Here is a 15,684-nt window from a genome sequence, read left to right on the forward strand (position 1 = left end):
TTGTAGCTTTATTTCAATATTTTGCAAGAACAATGGTCATCCCTTTGGATTCACATGCTTTCAAGCAGCACTATAGAAATGGACACGTACCAGATTTAGCATATCAAATGATGAACACTGAATAGAGGGTACGAGGTAAGAATCAAAAAGGCATCACCTTGTTTTTACAAGTGACACGGAAAAAGGAGCACGTTCATGTAGGATGTATTTATTATCAATGCATGTCAGCCATGTGCGATCAGATCGGAAGTGTGAAATCATGGTTACCATACAACATAGAGAAACCAAAAAGTCATATTAGCCTGTTTAAAACTGTCTGTTTCAGTTGGTTGGTTCATTAAGGCAGAGTTGATAGACTAGTTCTCTAAAATAAAAATAAAAATCTGATGAAAAAAGACATTCTGTTCAGGTTCCCCCATAGTGTGTGAGTGACAGAGTGTATGTGTATCACTGATGTATGGATGAGTGACCCAGTTTAAGTAGTGTGTCTAGCAGTGTAAGTCTTTGGGTGCTCTGGTTTCCTCCCACACTCCAAAGACATGCTGCTCAGGTTCCTCATAGTGCGTGAGTGACAGAGAGAGAGAGAGTGTGTGTGTGTTCCACTGATATGTGGTTGAGTGACCCAGTGTAAGTAGTGTATCTAGCAGTGTAAGTCACCGCGGTGAATAAGGTGTGTGGGCTCGTAACACTACATAGAGTTCATTGGATGTTGCGTTGGAGAAAAGCGTCTGCAAAATGAATAAAAAATAAATGATAAAGGAAAAAATAAATAATAAAGAACTGGAAAGGTTTCAGGATTTGTCCTATATTGTAATACTTTTCTCTATAAAGCAATTTCACAAGCTCAGAGATTACAGAAAACAACATATATATGCATACATTATACAGTATATGACAAATATATATACACATGATATGTAACAAATATACAAAAATCAATGTATTATTCAAGATATAACATTTATATATTATAAAATATTATTACATATTTGTTCATTAGAATATTTAAATCTGGGCACATTGACTATATATACATTCTGAATATATACACTTTATACAGCATGATTCGTAGTAAGATGAGCCAAATGCATTGGTGCCAAGAGGAGAAATTTGAACCAGGAGCCCTTTTCATAATGCAGCATCAGGTGTGAAATCAACAGTGTCAGAGGCTCCTTACTGAGGTGAACGATTTCCGCCCGGCCTTCCCCTGTCCCCTCAGCCAGCCGGGTGCCCTGAGAGAAGGGCTCCACCACCGTGCGCCGGGTGTGCGAATGGGTGGCTGCGGAGAGCCGGTCCCGGAGAACGGCGTGCTGAGAGCGCAGCCATGGTGCGCAATGACTCTGTGCTGCAGGGCGAGCGACTCATCTACTGCATCACTGTCCCTATGTCCACCGCGATAATCCTGGCCAACCTGCTCATCCTCCTGTCCTTCGCCTGTAACCGGCAGCTGCACAACACGTCAAACTACTTCTTTGTGAGCCTGCTAGTGGCCGACCTGTGCACGGGCGTAGCCCTGCCCTTCATACCCTGGATGGGCATCAACCGTGACCTGGACTTCGGGGCCTGCTTGTTGGCGCACATCCTCCCCAACTTCCTCTTCCTGTCCTTCCTGTTCAACCTGGTGATGGTGCACTACGAGCGCTACCTGTGCATCGTGAGCCCGCTGCACTCCGGCCGCTTCTGGGTGCACCGCTGCTTCCCGCTGGCGCTTCTCGTGGTGTGGGCACCTCCGCTGCTCTATGCCTCGCTGCCCGCTTTTGGCTGGAACAACAGGGATGCCTCGGGTCCGGGGGGCTGCGTCCCTGCTTCCAACGGCACCTCTGGGGAAGGGCGCTGCCCAGCGCAGCCACACCGCAACGGGGAGGACAGCTGCTCCTACCGGCGCATTTTCCCCACGTCCTTCATCTACCTGGAAGTGTACGGGCTTCTCGTGCCCGCCATCCTGGCCATTGTGGGCATGACGTGCCGTGTGCTGTGCATCGCACGCGTGCAGCTGCGCGACATCTGCAAGCTGCACCGAGCCGTGGGCCAGACGGGAGCCTCCAGCAGCGAGCATCAGCTCAATCTGCGCTACGCCCGCTGCGTGGCAGTCGTCTCGCTCATCTTCCTGGCCTGCTGGGTTCCCTACATCGCCTACGTGCACGTGTCTGTGCTTCAGATGAAGAAAAGGGGCGGATCCTCCACCATGCACATTATCCTGTCCTGCACGGGGATCGGCACCACGGCCGTCATCCCCGTCATCCTGGGCCTGGCCAACAGGCAGTACACACAGCCCTTACGCGTGCTGCTGTGCAGACTCCGGGGCCGCTGCCGCACATCGCCAGAAACTGCGGATGTGGAGCTGTGAGTGCTGCACAGCCCCCGGGGAGGGGGGTCACCTGCTACAGCGGCCATCTCCTACGAGGCTCCGCTTGGAAACCCTGGCAGCGTTACTGCCCACCGCTTGCGGCGGAAACAAAATCAGGACGTTTGAGAGTAGAATTTGTGGAAAGGTTTGATCAACTATGTTCAGAAGCTATATACAAATGGCATTTTATTTGACCTGATGTGAAGAATTACTCGTTTTGGGTTTGCTCGATGCGTGTTCTGTAATTTTGTAGCTGAGTGTCGAGTATTGCTGCGGTTTGGATTGTAAAAAAATGTGTCGCTTTCATAATATGACTCCTGTTAAAGTGTCAAATAGGAAATATTTGCCTTCTTTGGTCCATTGTCATCAATTAATGTTGAATTAGTTCTTCCCTAGATTTAATAAAACCACATTTGCAGATTTGAGACTTTCAGTACATCACACTTTTTAATTCCATTAAATAACAAGACATTTCGGTGATAATGTGCTGTACGCATCTACCTCATATTAAAAAAGAAATCCTCGCATACGTTGTCTGAAACACCCTTTTCCTTTAGTTTACCAGCTGTAGTACATTATGTGCAGACAAACAGTTTTCAGACCTCCTTAAAATAAAAGCTGTCTGTAACACTAGGGCCTGTGCGCTGACAGGAATGAAAACTTTAGGTTTGTGAAGGGATCCAGATGGGCGCAGAATAAACTCAAAATGTGTGAATCATAGACGTTCTACGCTGTTTATTCCTGAAAATGTAAATGCAATCTTTATCTCAAACTCTCCCGGGAAGTCGGTTTCCTTGGCTTTTATTTTAATGCATCACATGTCGTCCACAGGTCGACGGATGCTATTTCTCTGCTGTTATATGGAATGTTAATATAATGGTGGTCATTTGTAATGGTCAGTATTGAGGTGGTCATATGTAGTGGTCAGAATGGAGGTGGTCATAAGCAATGGTCAGAATAGAGGTGGTCATACGTAGTGGTCAGGATCGAGGTGGTCATATGTAGTGGTCAGTTTCAAAGTGGTCATAGGCAATGGTCAGAATAAAGGTGGTCAAATGTAGTGGTGAGTATGGAGGTGGTCATAGGCAATGGTCAGAATAGAGGTGGTCATATGTAGTGGTGAGTATGGAGGTGGTCATAGGCAATGGGCAGTATCGAGGTAGTCATAAGCAATGGTCAGAATAGAGGTGGTCAAATGTAGTGGTCAGAATGGAGGTGGTCATATGTTGTGGTCAGTTTCGAAATGGTCATACGTAGTGGTGAGTATGGAGGTGGTCATAAGCAATGGTCAGAATAGAGGTGGTCATATGTAGTGGTCAGTATCAAGGTGGTCATATGTAGTGGTCAGTTTCAAAGTGGTCATAGGCAATGGGCAGTGCGGAGGTGGTCATATGTAGTGGTCAGTTTCAAAGTGGTCATAGGCAATGGTCAGAATACACACACACACACACATTTTCAGAACCGCTTGTCCCATACGGGGTCACGGGGAACCGGAGCCTACCCGGTAACACAGGGCGTAAGGCCGGAAGGGGAGGGGGACACACCCAGGACGGGACGCCAGTCCGCCGCAAGGCACCCCAAGCGGGACTCGAACCCCAGACCCACCAGAGAGCAGGACCGCGGCCCAACCCACTTCGCCACCGCGCCCCCTATGGTCAGAATAAAGGTGGTCATATGTAGTGGTGAGTATGGAGGTGGTCATAGGCAATGGGCAGTACAGAGGTGGTAATATGTAGTGGTGAGTATGGAGGTGGTCATAGGCAATGGTCAGAATAGAGGTGGTCATATGTAGTGGTCAGTATGGAGGTGGTCATAGGCAATGGTCAGAATAAAGGTGGTCATATGTAGTGGTGAGTATGGAGGTGGTCATCTGTAGTGATCAGTTTTGAAGCGGTCATAGGCAATGGGCAGTACGGAGGTGGTCATATGTAGTGGTGAGTATGGAGGTGGTCATAGGCAATGGTCAGAATAGAGGTGGTCATATGTAGTGGTCAGTATGGAGGTGGTCATAGGCAATGGTCAGAATAAAGGTGGTCATATGTAGTGGTGAGTATGGAGGTGGTCATATGTAGTGGTGAGTTTCAAAGTGGTCATAGGCAATGGTCAGAATAAAGGTGGTCATATGTAGTGGTGAGTATGGAGGTGGTCATAGGCAATGGGCAGTATCGAGGTAGTCATAAGCAATGGTCAGAATAGAGGTGGTCAAATGTAGTGGTCAGAATGGAGGTGGTCATATGTTGTGGTCAGTTTCGAAATGGTCATACGTAGTGGTGAGTATGGAGGTGGTCATAAGCAATGGTCAGAATAGAGGTGGTCATATGTAGTGGTCAGTATCAAGGTGGTCATATGTAGTGGTCAGTTTCAAAGTGGTCATAGGCAATGGTCAGAACAGAGGTGGTCATATGTAGTGGTCAGTTTCAAAGTGGTCATAGGCAATGGTCAGAATAAAGGTGGTCATATGTAGTGGTGAGTATGGAGGTGGTCATAGGCAATGGGCAGTACAGAGGTGGTAATATGTAGTGGTGAGTATGGAGGTGGTCATAGGCAATGGTCAGAATAGAGGTGGTCATATGTAGTGGTCAGTATGGAGGTGGTCATAGGCAATGGTCAGAATAAAGGTGGTCATATGTAGTGGTGAGTATGGAGGTGGTCATCTGTAGTGATCAGTTTTGAAGCGGTCATAGGCAATGGGCAGTACGGAGGTGGTCATATGTAGTGGTGAGTATGGAGGTGGTCATATGTAGTGGTGAGTTTCAAAGTGGTCATAGGCAATGGTCAGAATAAAGGTGGTCAAATGTAGTGGTGAGTATGGAGGTGGTCATAAGCAATGGTCAGAATAGAGGTGGTCATATGTAGTGGTCAGTATGGAGGTGGTCATATGTAGTGGTCAGTTTCGAAGCGGTCATAGGCAATGGGCAGTACGGAGGTGTTCTGCTGCGGGTAAGAAACCCCCCTCCTACCGAACTACGTCAGTCATTCCCTGCTGAGAAATGAGGTGAGCGAAGAGCCAACGCAGGTGAAGTTCTGCTCCTGGCTGGAGGGCACCGACCCACTGCTATCGTTTCCACAGCCGACGTGTGATCCAGCGCTTTCTCAGTTTCAAATGTTACCGAAAGAGGTTTGGTTCATGCTGATGTAGGATCTTCAGCGGATCTTTCATTCTTTCCCTTTAGGGACTTTATTGCTACATCTTCCTTGATGTAAAAAGCAATGATATTTATTAACCATCAGAAGGCCTTTGACGCCAATGATGGTTCATCAGCGATGAAGGTTTTTTAGAATATTTAATATGATGTGCAACTTGGGGAGCATTTTCTTAATTTTATGAAAGGAACAATCCAGGATGGATTTCTTCAGAGAGGAATCCAGTTCTTTAGCATCATACTGTAAATTAGTGTACAGAACACTGTATATAGCTGGAATAGTTTAGTGCACGGCTTGTTTTATTGCTGTAGTTGTACTGTTACTGTGCTCTGGGTATTTCGAACCTCGGGCCATTGCCAGGCAAAATAAAATTAGTTCAGCATCTGCGTGACTTAGCTGAAAACCTTGATTTACACGATGTTTAAGACACAAAAGGGGTGCTGCTTTATTTTCAAATAACCACATCAATGTGACACAGCAGAAATTATTCCACGTGAATTATTGTTAGCGCTCTGCGTGAAGAGAAAAAAAATTGGAATATTTATATGACATCAGGACAGATTAATGATTAACATGGACCGATCCGCGTACACAAGCGTGTCCAGGAGAAGGATGGCAGAGCCGCGTCCCAGACACCCTGCGAACCGTCAATGTTCAGTTAGACCGCCTTCATCATCCGAGCCGTTCCCGGAAACCCCTCCGTTCCTCGAGCACGTGACTGCGGGGATACTCGTTATGGCAAATATCTACTGGCCAAAAACAATGCTTCACAGAAGACAGAACCAAATCCACATGCGCTCCACAGAACATCGCCTAAAAATAAACACCAGCTTCCTCTTCTTTGTAGACCTTCCAGGAAGAATGGTCCTAAATATTAAACGCAGTGTAAATACAGTTTTAAAAAAAAAAACACACACACAATTTGGCTATAATTCAGCATAGCAAGAATCGAGAAAGCATAGTAGAGCACAAACTGGATGAGAAATACGGTTTGCCTCAGGTTCAAATCCCAGAAAGGGCTTCGCTTGGACAAAGGAATTTAAGCTCAAGTAGTCCTGCAAGTTTGATCTTGTTCTTAGGCAAAATTTTCCATAAAATAATCAGATAATGTAACACTAAGTCTCCGAGTGCTGACTCACCATTTATAACTGCTTGTCCAATACAGGGTCATGACCGTCCAGAACCTATCCCAGAAGCGCACACACACACACACACACAATTTATAGTGACCAATTCACCTGAACCACATAGAGTGATGCTTGAAAGTCTGTGAACCCTATAAGGATGGTGATTATTCTTCTCTAAAATATTAAAATAAATGTGCAAAATGAATAAATGACTATGATTTACACACCTGATTCTACTTACCTGTGTGGTTTAACCAATGCAACTTGGGCTTCCCTTATTTTTAAACCTGCACTACTTATATTTACATTTACATTTATTCATTTACATGTATTCATTTAGCAGACGCTTTTCTCCAAAGCGACGTACATCTCATGGAAAATGCAATTTGTGCATTACATTAGGATAAAGACACACAAGTACAGTTAGTTTATTTCCTTCACCATATGCACTGACGTTCATCACACAAGTAGCTGCATAAAACTTTACCAGAATATCGCCGATTCCTATCCACCTTCCTATTGTATTTTTTTTTTTTTTTTTTTGGAGATACATATAAACATTCACGTTACCTTGCAGGAGTAGCTCTGTAAAGGATTGATCTGAGGTTGATCATGAACATTTATACCTTACATGATCTTAAGAGATCATGGGTGAAGTGAGTCTGGAAAAGATGAGTTTCAAGACCCTTTTTAAATGCGGACGGAGATTCAGCAGTTTTGAGTGTGAGGGGAAGGTCGTTCCCCCGCGACGGAGCCGGAACCGAGAACCTCCGTGCTTTACCTTTCGTGCGTGGGATCACCAAGCGGGCAGATGTGGAAGAGCGTGGAAGACATGTCCCAACATGGCTACAAAAGCAGACTGGACGCAGATCCTCTAGAAGCTTATAGCATTATCTCCTACGTGGTGAGCATGTCATTTGGGTCAAGGAGACCCTAAAACTCCTTCCACCTCCCAACAATTCCCCTACCCGAGACGAATAACACCCACCCTTACTGAGGCCAGCCTGGGCAACATTGTTTGCCCCTTGTGGTGCTCAAGAGTTTCCAGAGCATCTGTGGGAGTCTTTCAAATGATCTCCGCACACGCAACCCAACTTAAAGAACCAAATGGTGCGATGGCGTAATCATGAACATGAACCCCGGCAGCCAATATTTCACTTGATGGTGATAGGCTGTAGAGACTCTTTCTCAGATTCATAAAAGCAATCAAACAAAAAAAAAATAGGATTAAGCTATGGAATTGATGAAGCAGCGATTTAACATACACTTGTACTCTGAACAAAAAGCACCAGTTATGTTTTTACACTGAGCCAGTGTCATCCAGCTTGGTGATGGAGCACAACTCAACTTGAATGTCAACTTTTTTCACGACCGTCGTAAAACTTCTCGAAAAGATATTTAATGGCAGATAGAAGACGAGTTAATGTTCTGTGGCTTTAAAACTGAGATCCCCCACTCAGCAGCGAGGACTGGTGTTGCCTAAAGGACAACGTCTCGGAGAGATCCTGCCTACAAACGTTATGGGTTTCGGAGGGTTTGAAAGCAGATGAACGGTGGTGCGGTACACATTAAGCCGGACGGTTCTGTGACTCATAGATATTACCTCTTGTGTCAAGATGGCAGTGAGAGTCTGAGTAGATGACCCGTACGCCAGAGCGGAATCCATATAAACCCACACGGAGCCAGAGAAGACCCACATGACACCCTTTATTTTCCATATTGTTGTAAACAATTGTTTCAGCTGAGATTAATGTCAAAGTTTAGCTTTATTCCTTTCGATCAAAACATACAGCAAACATCCTAAAAATGTGAGATCCCCGTTACAGTTGGACTTGTTCCTCTTCCATTCCCATTTCAATCTGAGACAACGCAGCAATAGAAAACAAAACAATTCCCGAAAGCCATTATGACACGTGGAGTAAATGTAGTGAGTGCAGGATTGGCCAGTTACTGAGCACCTTTATGAATCATTTCCAGAGCGTCCCTTCCAATTAAGTGATTGGAACTGAACTATAACCCTGCAGAGAATGAAGTGAGACAACAGAAGCACCCATGAGTCCCTGACTCCCCTTTCGTGGTAAAGATTGAGGAAGATTTTTTTTTTTTTTTCTGTAAAGGCGGCCTCCTTATTCCCCTGAGATGTGGGACTTCTCAGAGAGCACTCTGCCATCTTTGGTCTCGATGGTTTTGATGACAATGCTTTTCCGAGGTGTGAGTTTAGCGACAGAGCCTGTGGGAGGGGTGACCTTGGTGAGCTCCTCGCTTGCGGTGCCCGGAGGTTGTTGCCCCTGGACATCTATACAAGCAAGGGGTAGGTTTAGACATCTGAGCAAGAGACAAGACAAGTTTGTTTCAGCAGGTAGTCACTTTGACACAGTGGTCTCATACTTTACACACCTCATAAACTAACAATGTGTGAAAAAGTAGTAAATATAGGCAAGTACAGTTCGTACCAAGGCGGTCAAAGGGGCTGCGCTGGTATCCTCTCACACCTTGATCAGCGATTCTACACAGAAAAGAAGACAATCAAGACCCCTGGGTATAATCTAGAGTGCACACAAACACACACATTTGCAGTTTGTTACCTCATCTCCTCCCCTTCCAGCAGCTTCCTGTAGGTAGCGATCTCAATGTCCAGCGCAAGTTTGAGGTTCATGAGTGCCTGGTAATCACGCAGTTGGCTGGCCATGTCCTGCTTAGCTCTGGACAGGGCCTCCTCCAGCTCACGGATGTGGGCCTTAGCTTCATCACGTGCCTCCTGGCCCCGCTGCTCTGCATCGTCGATCGCGGCCTCCAGGTTCCCTTTCTTGAAAACGATGGAGTGAACGACGGGGGGAGGGTATGAGGTTCGGAGGGCTTCACATCTACGTAAGAGGACCGACAAATGGCGCGATCTTGCAGGTAAATAAGCTCGGAGACTGAGGCCTTACCTGATTCTTTAAGCTTTCCATCTCCAAGGTGAGTCTTTGGATGAGACGTTGTATGTCAGCAATCTCTTTCCTCAACTCTCGCAGCTCCTGCTCATGTTTCCCAGCCTTCTGGGTCATGTCATCCATCTGAGTACAATGACAGGGGAAACTTGCTGGATCAAAGGGTCATCTGGGACCTTGGAGCTCTCTTACACAAGCCTACCAAAGTCATGATTCTCCACTGCAGTGGAGCCAGCAGTCTGGGCTGACCTTCTTCTTGTGCCACTGCTCTGCCTCTTCTCGGCCTCGCTCTGCCACTTCCTGGTACTGAGCTTTGACCTCCTGCACAACTTCCTCCATGTCCAAGGCACGTCCATTGTTTGCTGGCAGGACCACAGTGGTGTTGTGGATCTGGGACTGCAGCTCCTTGATTTCCTGTATGGAGCAGGTTGAGAAAGATCTCAGCGCAATACCTACTGCCAAGAGTGAAAACATGACCTGGCTGAAACCAAGGCATACCTCATCATAGCCTCTCCTCAGGAAGTCCAGCTTGCTCATCAGTTCCTCCAGCTGCACCTCCAGGCCAAGTTTATTCAAGTAGTTATCATCTACTTCCTAAATGACACAAATAACGGTGCTTCTACATTATCAGCAATATACACAAAAGCTGCTGAGATACCAAATCAAGAGGAAAACATCTAGATATAAAAGCTTCAATGGTACATGTTGAAGCACATTTCAGCTTACTTGAAATCCCTAAACAGGGGAATAGTGTGTGGAAAAGATCTCAGTTAACATTTTTAACCAGTTTTTCCAGGCTTAAAATGGAACTTCAGAAATAAAGAAGACAACACAAGCCCCAAACTCCAAACCTTCTTGGCAAGCACAAATTCATTCTCCACCTCTGTCTTCTTTTGCAGCTCATCCTCGTATCTGTAAAACACAGGATTGACAGAGATTAAATGTACTTAGATCAGCTCACGCTTTCAAGAACAATACCCTTTGCTCTTTTGGCACAGGTGGGGATGGTATTGAGGAAATTCACATCAGCTCTGAAGTCCAGAGACCCCTGACCCACCAAGAATTTTGGAGGTTCCTGGAGCACGTCCCGACTCTATTCATCCCTCCTCTTTTCTGTAGGAAGCCTTTGGGACTAACGCGGGCCAACTAACCATGCTATCCAGAGATCAATCAAACCTTTGTCAGTAGATTCTGAGTGCTGAAGGTTCACCTGTCAGAGGTGTGGACACACTTGTGTTGAGCATAACCAGAGCGAGGAAAGGCGATGTTTAAAGAAACAAGGGTGGGATTAATGGCAGTGAGGAACTCTTCCATCCGGGTTAATGACTTTGTGTGGACAGTTAAGGGGAAAGCAACAGGTCTATGTTTAGGAAGGAGGACATGATTGTGTCTTGTATACACTACATATGACAAAGTGCATTCCAGTTGGGTACCAGACGCATTCTTGAAAAGGCTGCCTGGACAGCAATGGACCAGTGGCGATCCACAAGAGCCGCAATGTTCCAGTTACGGAACTGGGCGTCTTCTCAAAGAGTTGCATGAATGAAATGTTGTAGTACTCTCAGCCATAACATTTGACTTAAGTTGCTTCAACCAAATCTAGCCAAATAAATCTATAAAAGTGAAATTATGAAATGTTTTTATAAAAGTATCTACCAAATAATGGAATATAAGACATCTGTGCTGTTGTACCTTTCAAACTGACAAGATTTAATTAACTGCAGAGAAGTAGTTTGCCCATTAAGGGATTTTTAAAGGCTTCGATGATTGTGATGAGGTATGTGTTTTTGACACTCACTTATTCCGGTTGCGTTCCACTTGGTCCTGGCTGCAGTTCAGCTCAACCTCCAGCCTCTTCTGGTCCTGGGTCAGGCCATCCACCTGCTGCTTTAGGTTATTGGTCAACTCTGCTACAATATCATTAATGTTTGCTTTGTAGGTTTCCTGCTCCAGCAAGATCTTCAGCCGGGTCTCCAGGACCTTATTCTTCTGCTCAAGATCGCGCACCTAAAACGAGCGATGAGCTATAAATCCGAGTCCCTTCAAAGCAAATGGGACTGCAATGTCACTTGGACTCTCACCAGTAACTATCATCACAAGGTCATCTTGCTGCCAGCCAAGCAAGGTTTTGGGAAAAGACCAAGTTTTCGTAGTGGCAGCCCTGTTTATCAAGCGGCTGAGAAAAACATCTAATCATAGCCATCCTGGGAGCATGTAAAGTACTACAGCTCAATGCAGGATGATAATTGGGAGTACATAAATACTGTGCTGTATGTGGTATGTCCAAGTAAGCTGCAGAGCTAGGCAGTGATGTCTTGAATTGCAAGTTTATGATTAAAAAAAACACCAAAATGTCTATAAATATTGCTTTATTTAAAAAAGGAAGACACACTAAAAACTGACTTGGATTAATGATGGTCTTGTGTTTTTTAATGGCAGTCATGCTAAAAAAATTATGTTTTAAAGTGATGGTATTGAGAGGTAATAGAAGTAAGAGTGATAAACAGCTATTTATTTTGGATTGCTACAGCTGTAATTGTTTAATATGGAATATTTTAAACTATGAATGACCATAATAAAAACCAACACGGCAATACAGGGAGTAAGGCTGGAGGGGACACACCCAGGACAGGATGCCAATCTGCCACAAGGCACCCCAAGAGGGACTTGAACCCCAGACTCACTCTAGAGCAGGACCCAGCGAAACTTGCTGCGCCACTGCATCCTCCCATAATAAAAACCACTTTTGAAAACAGTTTTAAATGAAGAAAAATACAACACTATGTCCACTATGGCACTGCAGGTAAGGTAATGAAACAAATATGAAGTCCACACATGGGAAATATTGCAGAATAACTAGTTAAATATCTCTGACTTCAGCAGCAGGCTGCAGCACAGATCGACCGCGTTTAATCACAAAAGTGTTCATGTGACATGCTGTTATAACTGTACTATATTATATGTATATGTATTTCGTGTGAACATGTATTTCAAGTAAACTGGCGATGCTAAATGTGTTTCTACCCAACGGCCTGGCATCCCATGGAGGGCATGCCCTCCCTCAGCAATGTGCCCACTGATTCTGGGATAGGGCCCAGACCGCTGCGATCCTGACCAGGACAAGCTGTTAGTGAGAATGAGCGAGTGAGAGAGACTCTATCACATAAATCAAGATGTGATTATTATAAGAACAGAAACTTATAGCTTCAAGGGTGCTGGTTTGAGTTCTACACTGGACTTGTGAGCAAAGTGTTGAACATGACCTGCGCCACTAAATTGTAATGACAGATAAAACACAGGCAGAGCTTTTGGAGACTGTGCTGCACCTACTGCACATTGAAACTTGACAATGTTATCACTGTCCCTCTCCAGCAGGGGTGGCAGCTGTGCAGGAAAGCTCATTTACTGGATGCTCTTCCAGATAATAATAATAATAATAATAATAATAATAATACTAATAATAATTTATTATTATGAACACCCTGATTTTACACCTTGCATTTACTCTGTGGGCTTTCCAGTTAGAGGCTCACTGTGTGCTTTTGTGTGTGTGTGTGTGTGTGTGTGTGTGTGTGTGTGCGACGTGGTGAACATACTGTAATTACATTTACATGCACTCATTTCGCAGATGCTTTTTCCAAAGCAACTACATCTCACAGAAAAATACAGCGTTGAATATGTACAATACAATATTGATTACTGATGACGTCATAACATTATTCATCGATTTTATTGATTTATTGGTGTTATTTATGGTGTGTATGACAGGTGCATAACAGGTGCATAACAGGTGTAAACTTTGAGTAGCAAGTGCGTAAAACGTATACCAGAAATGTTCCAAATGTGGAAGAGGTGTACAACAGGTATATGGCACGTGTGTAATAAGTGTGTAAAAAGTGTACAGCAGGTGTGTGACGTGTAACACATGTGTACGACCTGTGTGTAACAGGTATGTGTAAGAGGTGGTGTATAAGAGATGTATTCTGTTACAGTAAGAGGTTGGTGATTGGAGGCGCAGCAAGAAAGCATCTTATGACAAGTATTTCAAAGGAATGTAAACGTGACAAATAAAGAGATTTTTTTTTTTTTTTTTTTTTAGCAAACCCCCCACGAAGATTAATTCGTTCAGCTGACTCGTTTCTTCAGAGCGGCTTACAGTGTACAACTACCAACAATCATTTACCTATTTACACAGCTGGGCAACTTTTGTTTTTTTACTACAGCAGTTTAGGGTAAGACCCTTGCTCCAGGGCTATAGCTGGAGGTAGGATTCGAACCTGCAGCCTTCGGGTCCAAAGGCAACAACTCATTAGCAACAAGAACAAAAACAAGAAGAACAACAGTAATATTATAATAATAATAATAATAATAATAATAATAATAATAATAATAATAATAATGTGTCCGCATCCAGATCTCTAATTCTGTAGCTGTAATGCACTTTTGTGTTGTTCTCGGGTCTGTACGTCGCTTTGGAGGAGCGGGTCTGGCGAATGAATTAATGCAGCAATAAAAATAATAATAATAAATTTACATTTATTTATCTAGCAGACACTTTTCTCCAAAGCGACTTCCAATGAGCTCTACGTAGTGTTACCAGCCCACACACCTTATTTACCGTGGTGACTTACACGGCTAGATACACTACTTACAAGGGGTCACTCATCCATACATCAGTGGAACACACACACTCTCTCTGTGTCACTCACACACTATGGGGGAACCTGAACAGCATATCTTTGGACTGTGGGAGGAAACCAGAGCACCCGGAGTCAACCCACGCAGACACAGGGAGAACATGCAAACTCCACACAGACTGAGCGGGGATCGAACCTATCTCCTCTCGCACCACCCAGGCGCTGTGAGACAGCAGCGCTACTCGCTTTGCCACCGTAGTAATAATAATAATAATAATAATAATAATAATAATAATAATAATAATAATAATAATAATGTAAGAGTTTCGGGAACGAGAAGAAACGCTCACCTTGTCGATGAACTTGACAAACTTGTTGTTGAGGTTCACGATCTGCTTGGTCTCCTCGCTCTTGGCCTGTCGGTCGTTCTCGTCCACGTGGACGCTGGGCGCGCTGCGCAGGAGCGCCGGACTCGCCACCACCACACTCGGGTACGAGAGGCGGCTGGCGCTCGAGCGGCGGTTCGGGGGTCGGGGGTCCCGGGTTCGGCCGCTGTACGACATGATCGATCACACACACACACACACACACACACACACACACACACACACTGGCGCGCGCTCACACAGGCGGACACGGCGGCAGTGTGTGGAGTGCAGGTGGACGGCGCGCATCACCTGGTTTAAGAGAGGCGCGCGGAACCTCCTCTCATGAATTATTCACACCTCGTTCCCACCTCCGCACCTGCTGTGAGCATTCGAGGGAAAAAACAAACAGTCCAATGGATTCTTTGTAAGATGGAAAATGTTCATGTCCTTGAGCTCCGAATGTGTCTCACCTGAAAAAGCGGGTTCTTCCACAAATACGAGGGCATTGGCGGTATGTGCAGCACAAGAGGTGCTGGAGGGGGGGGGCTGTTACCAGTTCGAATCCCGCTGCTGCTGCTCTCCCCTTGAGAAAGGCGCTTAACCTGCGCCGATGCTCAGAAAACCCTGTTGTAAGGATGGGTAAATCAGGGTAAACATGTCACCCAACAATGTAAGCCGCCTTGGAATGACGGTAACAACAGTGCTGCTTGAAGGTGTGTGAACCCTACAGGGATGGTCATTAAAAACTTAAGAATAAATGACAATGATTTATACTCCTTATTCTACTTACCTACGTGGTTTAACCAGTGAAACTTGGGCATCACTTATTTCTTACACCTTCACTACTTGTGTGTTTCTGCTACACGCACGATCTCCTCTAAAGCAACATATGGAATTGGTCGTGACACTCCTATTATGTCACATGAGAAACACTGATTCTCATTAAATAACCATTTTATAGTAAAACTAAGGGACACAAGGGGTGTACCTGCCATCGAGCAGCACCGAAAATAAAAGGACACTAAATTACACATCTGACTCTTTTATTCACCTGCTGCACCCCCTACAGCTGTAGAAACTCTACAGAGACGTGTGTGAGTTTAATGTACAGAGTACTGTGTTTTACCATTT

General features: G+C 45.0%; 2 protein-coding genes across 4 annotated transcripts; one reads left to right on the top strand and one right to left on the bottom strand.

Annotated features, from left to right (window-relative positions):
- Positions 1 to 1,324: 1,324 nt before the first annotated feature.
- LOC108924232 (G-protein coupled bile acid receptor 1-like) lies at positions 1,325 to 2,347 on the top strand. The gene has a single exon (XM_018735460.1). The coding sequence runs from the start codon at positions 1,325 to 1,327 to the stop codon at positions 2,345 to 2,347; it is 1,023 nt and encodes a 340-aa protein (XP_018590976.1).
- Positions 2,348 to 8,314: 5,967 nt separating this feature from the next.
- Positions 8,315 to 14,840, bottom strand: LOC108924233 (keratin, type II cytoskeletal 8-like). 3 transcript variants are annotated; one of them, XM_029247089.1, is made up of 9 exons: positions 14,536 to 14,840; positions 11,347 to 11,555; positions 10,430 to 10,460; positions 10,047 to 10,142; positions 9,798 to 9,962; positions 9,549 to 9,674; positions 9,204 to 9,424; positions 9,072 to 9,124; positions 8,315 to 8,914 (listed from the first exon to the last, which is right to left on the bottom strand). In XM_029247089.1, exons 1-9 carry the CDS (start codon positions 14,746 to 14,748, stop codon positions 8,745 to 8,747), a joined length of 1,284 nt encoding a protein of 427 aa, XP_029102922.1. In that variant the 5' UTR covers positions 14,749 to 14,840; the 3' UTR covers positions 8,315 to 8,744. The 3 variants fall into 3 exon arrangements, with proteins under 3 accessions (XP_029102922.1, XP_018590977.2, XP_029102923.1); XM_018735461.2 differs by having other exon boundaries at positions 10,400 to 10,460; positions 14,536 to 14,839; XM_029247090.1 differs by having other exon boundaries at positions 8,834 to 8,943; positions 10,400 to 10,460; positions 14,536 to 14,839.
- Between the last annotated feature and the right edge of the window lie 844 nt (positions 14,841 to 15,684).

This window comes from Scleropages formosus, chromosome 21 (assembly GCF_900964775.1).
Source record: "Scleropages formosus chromosome 21, fSclFor1.1, whole genome shotgun sequence".
Taxonomy (NCBI): Eukaryota; Metazoa; Chordata; class Actinopteri; order Osteoglossiformes; family Osteoglossidae; genus Scleropages; species Scleropages formosus.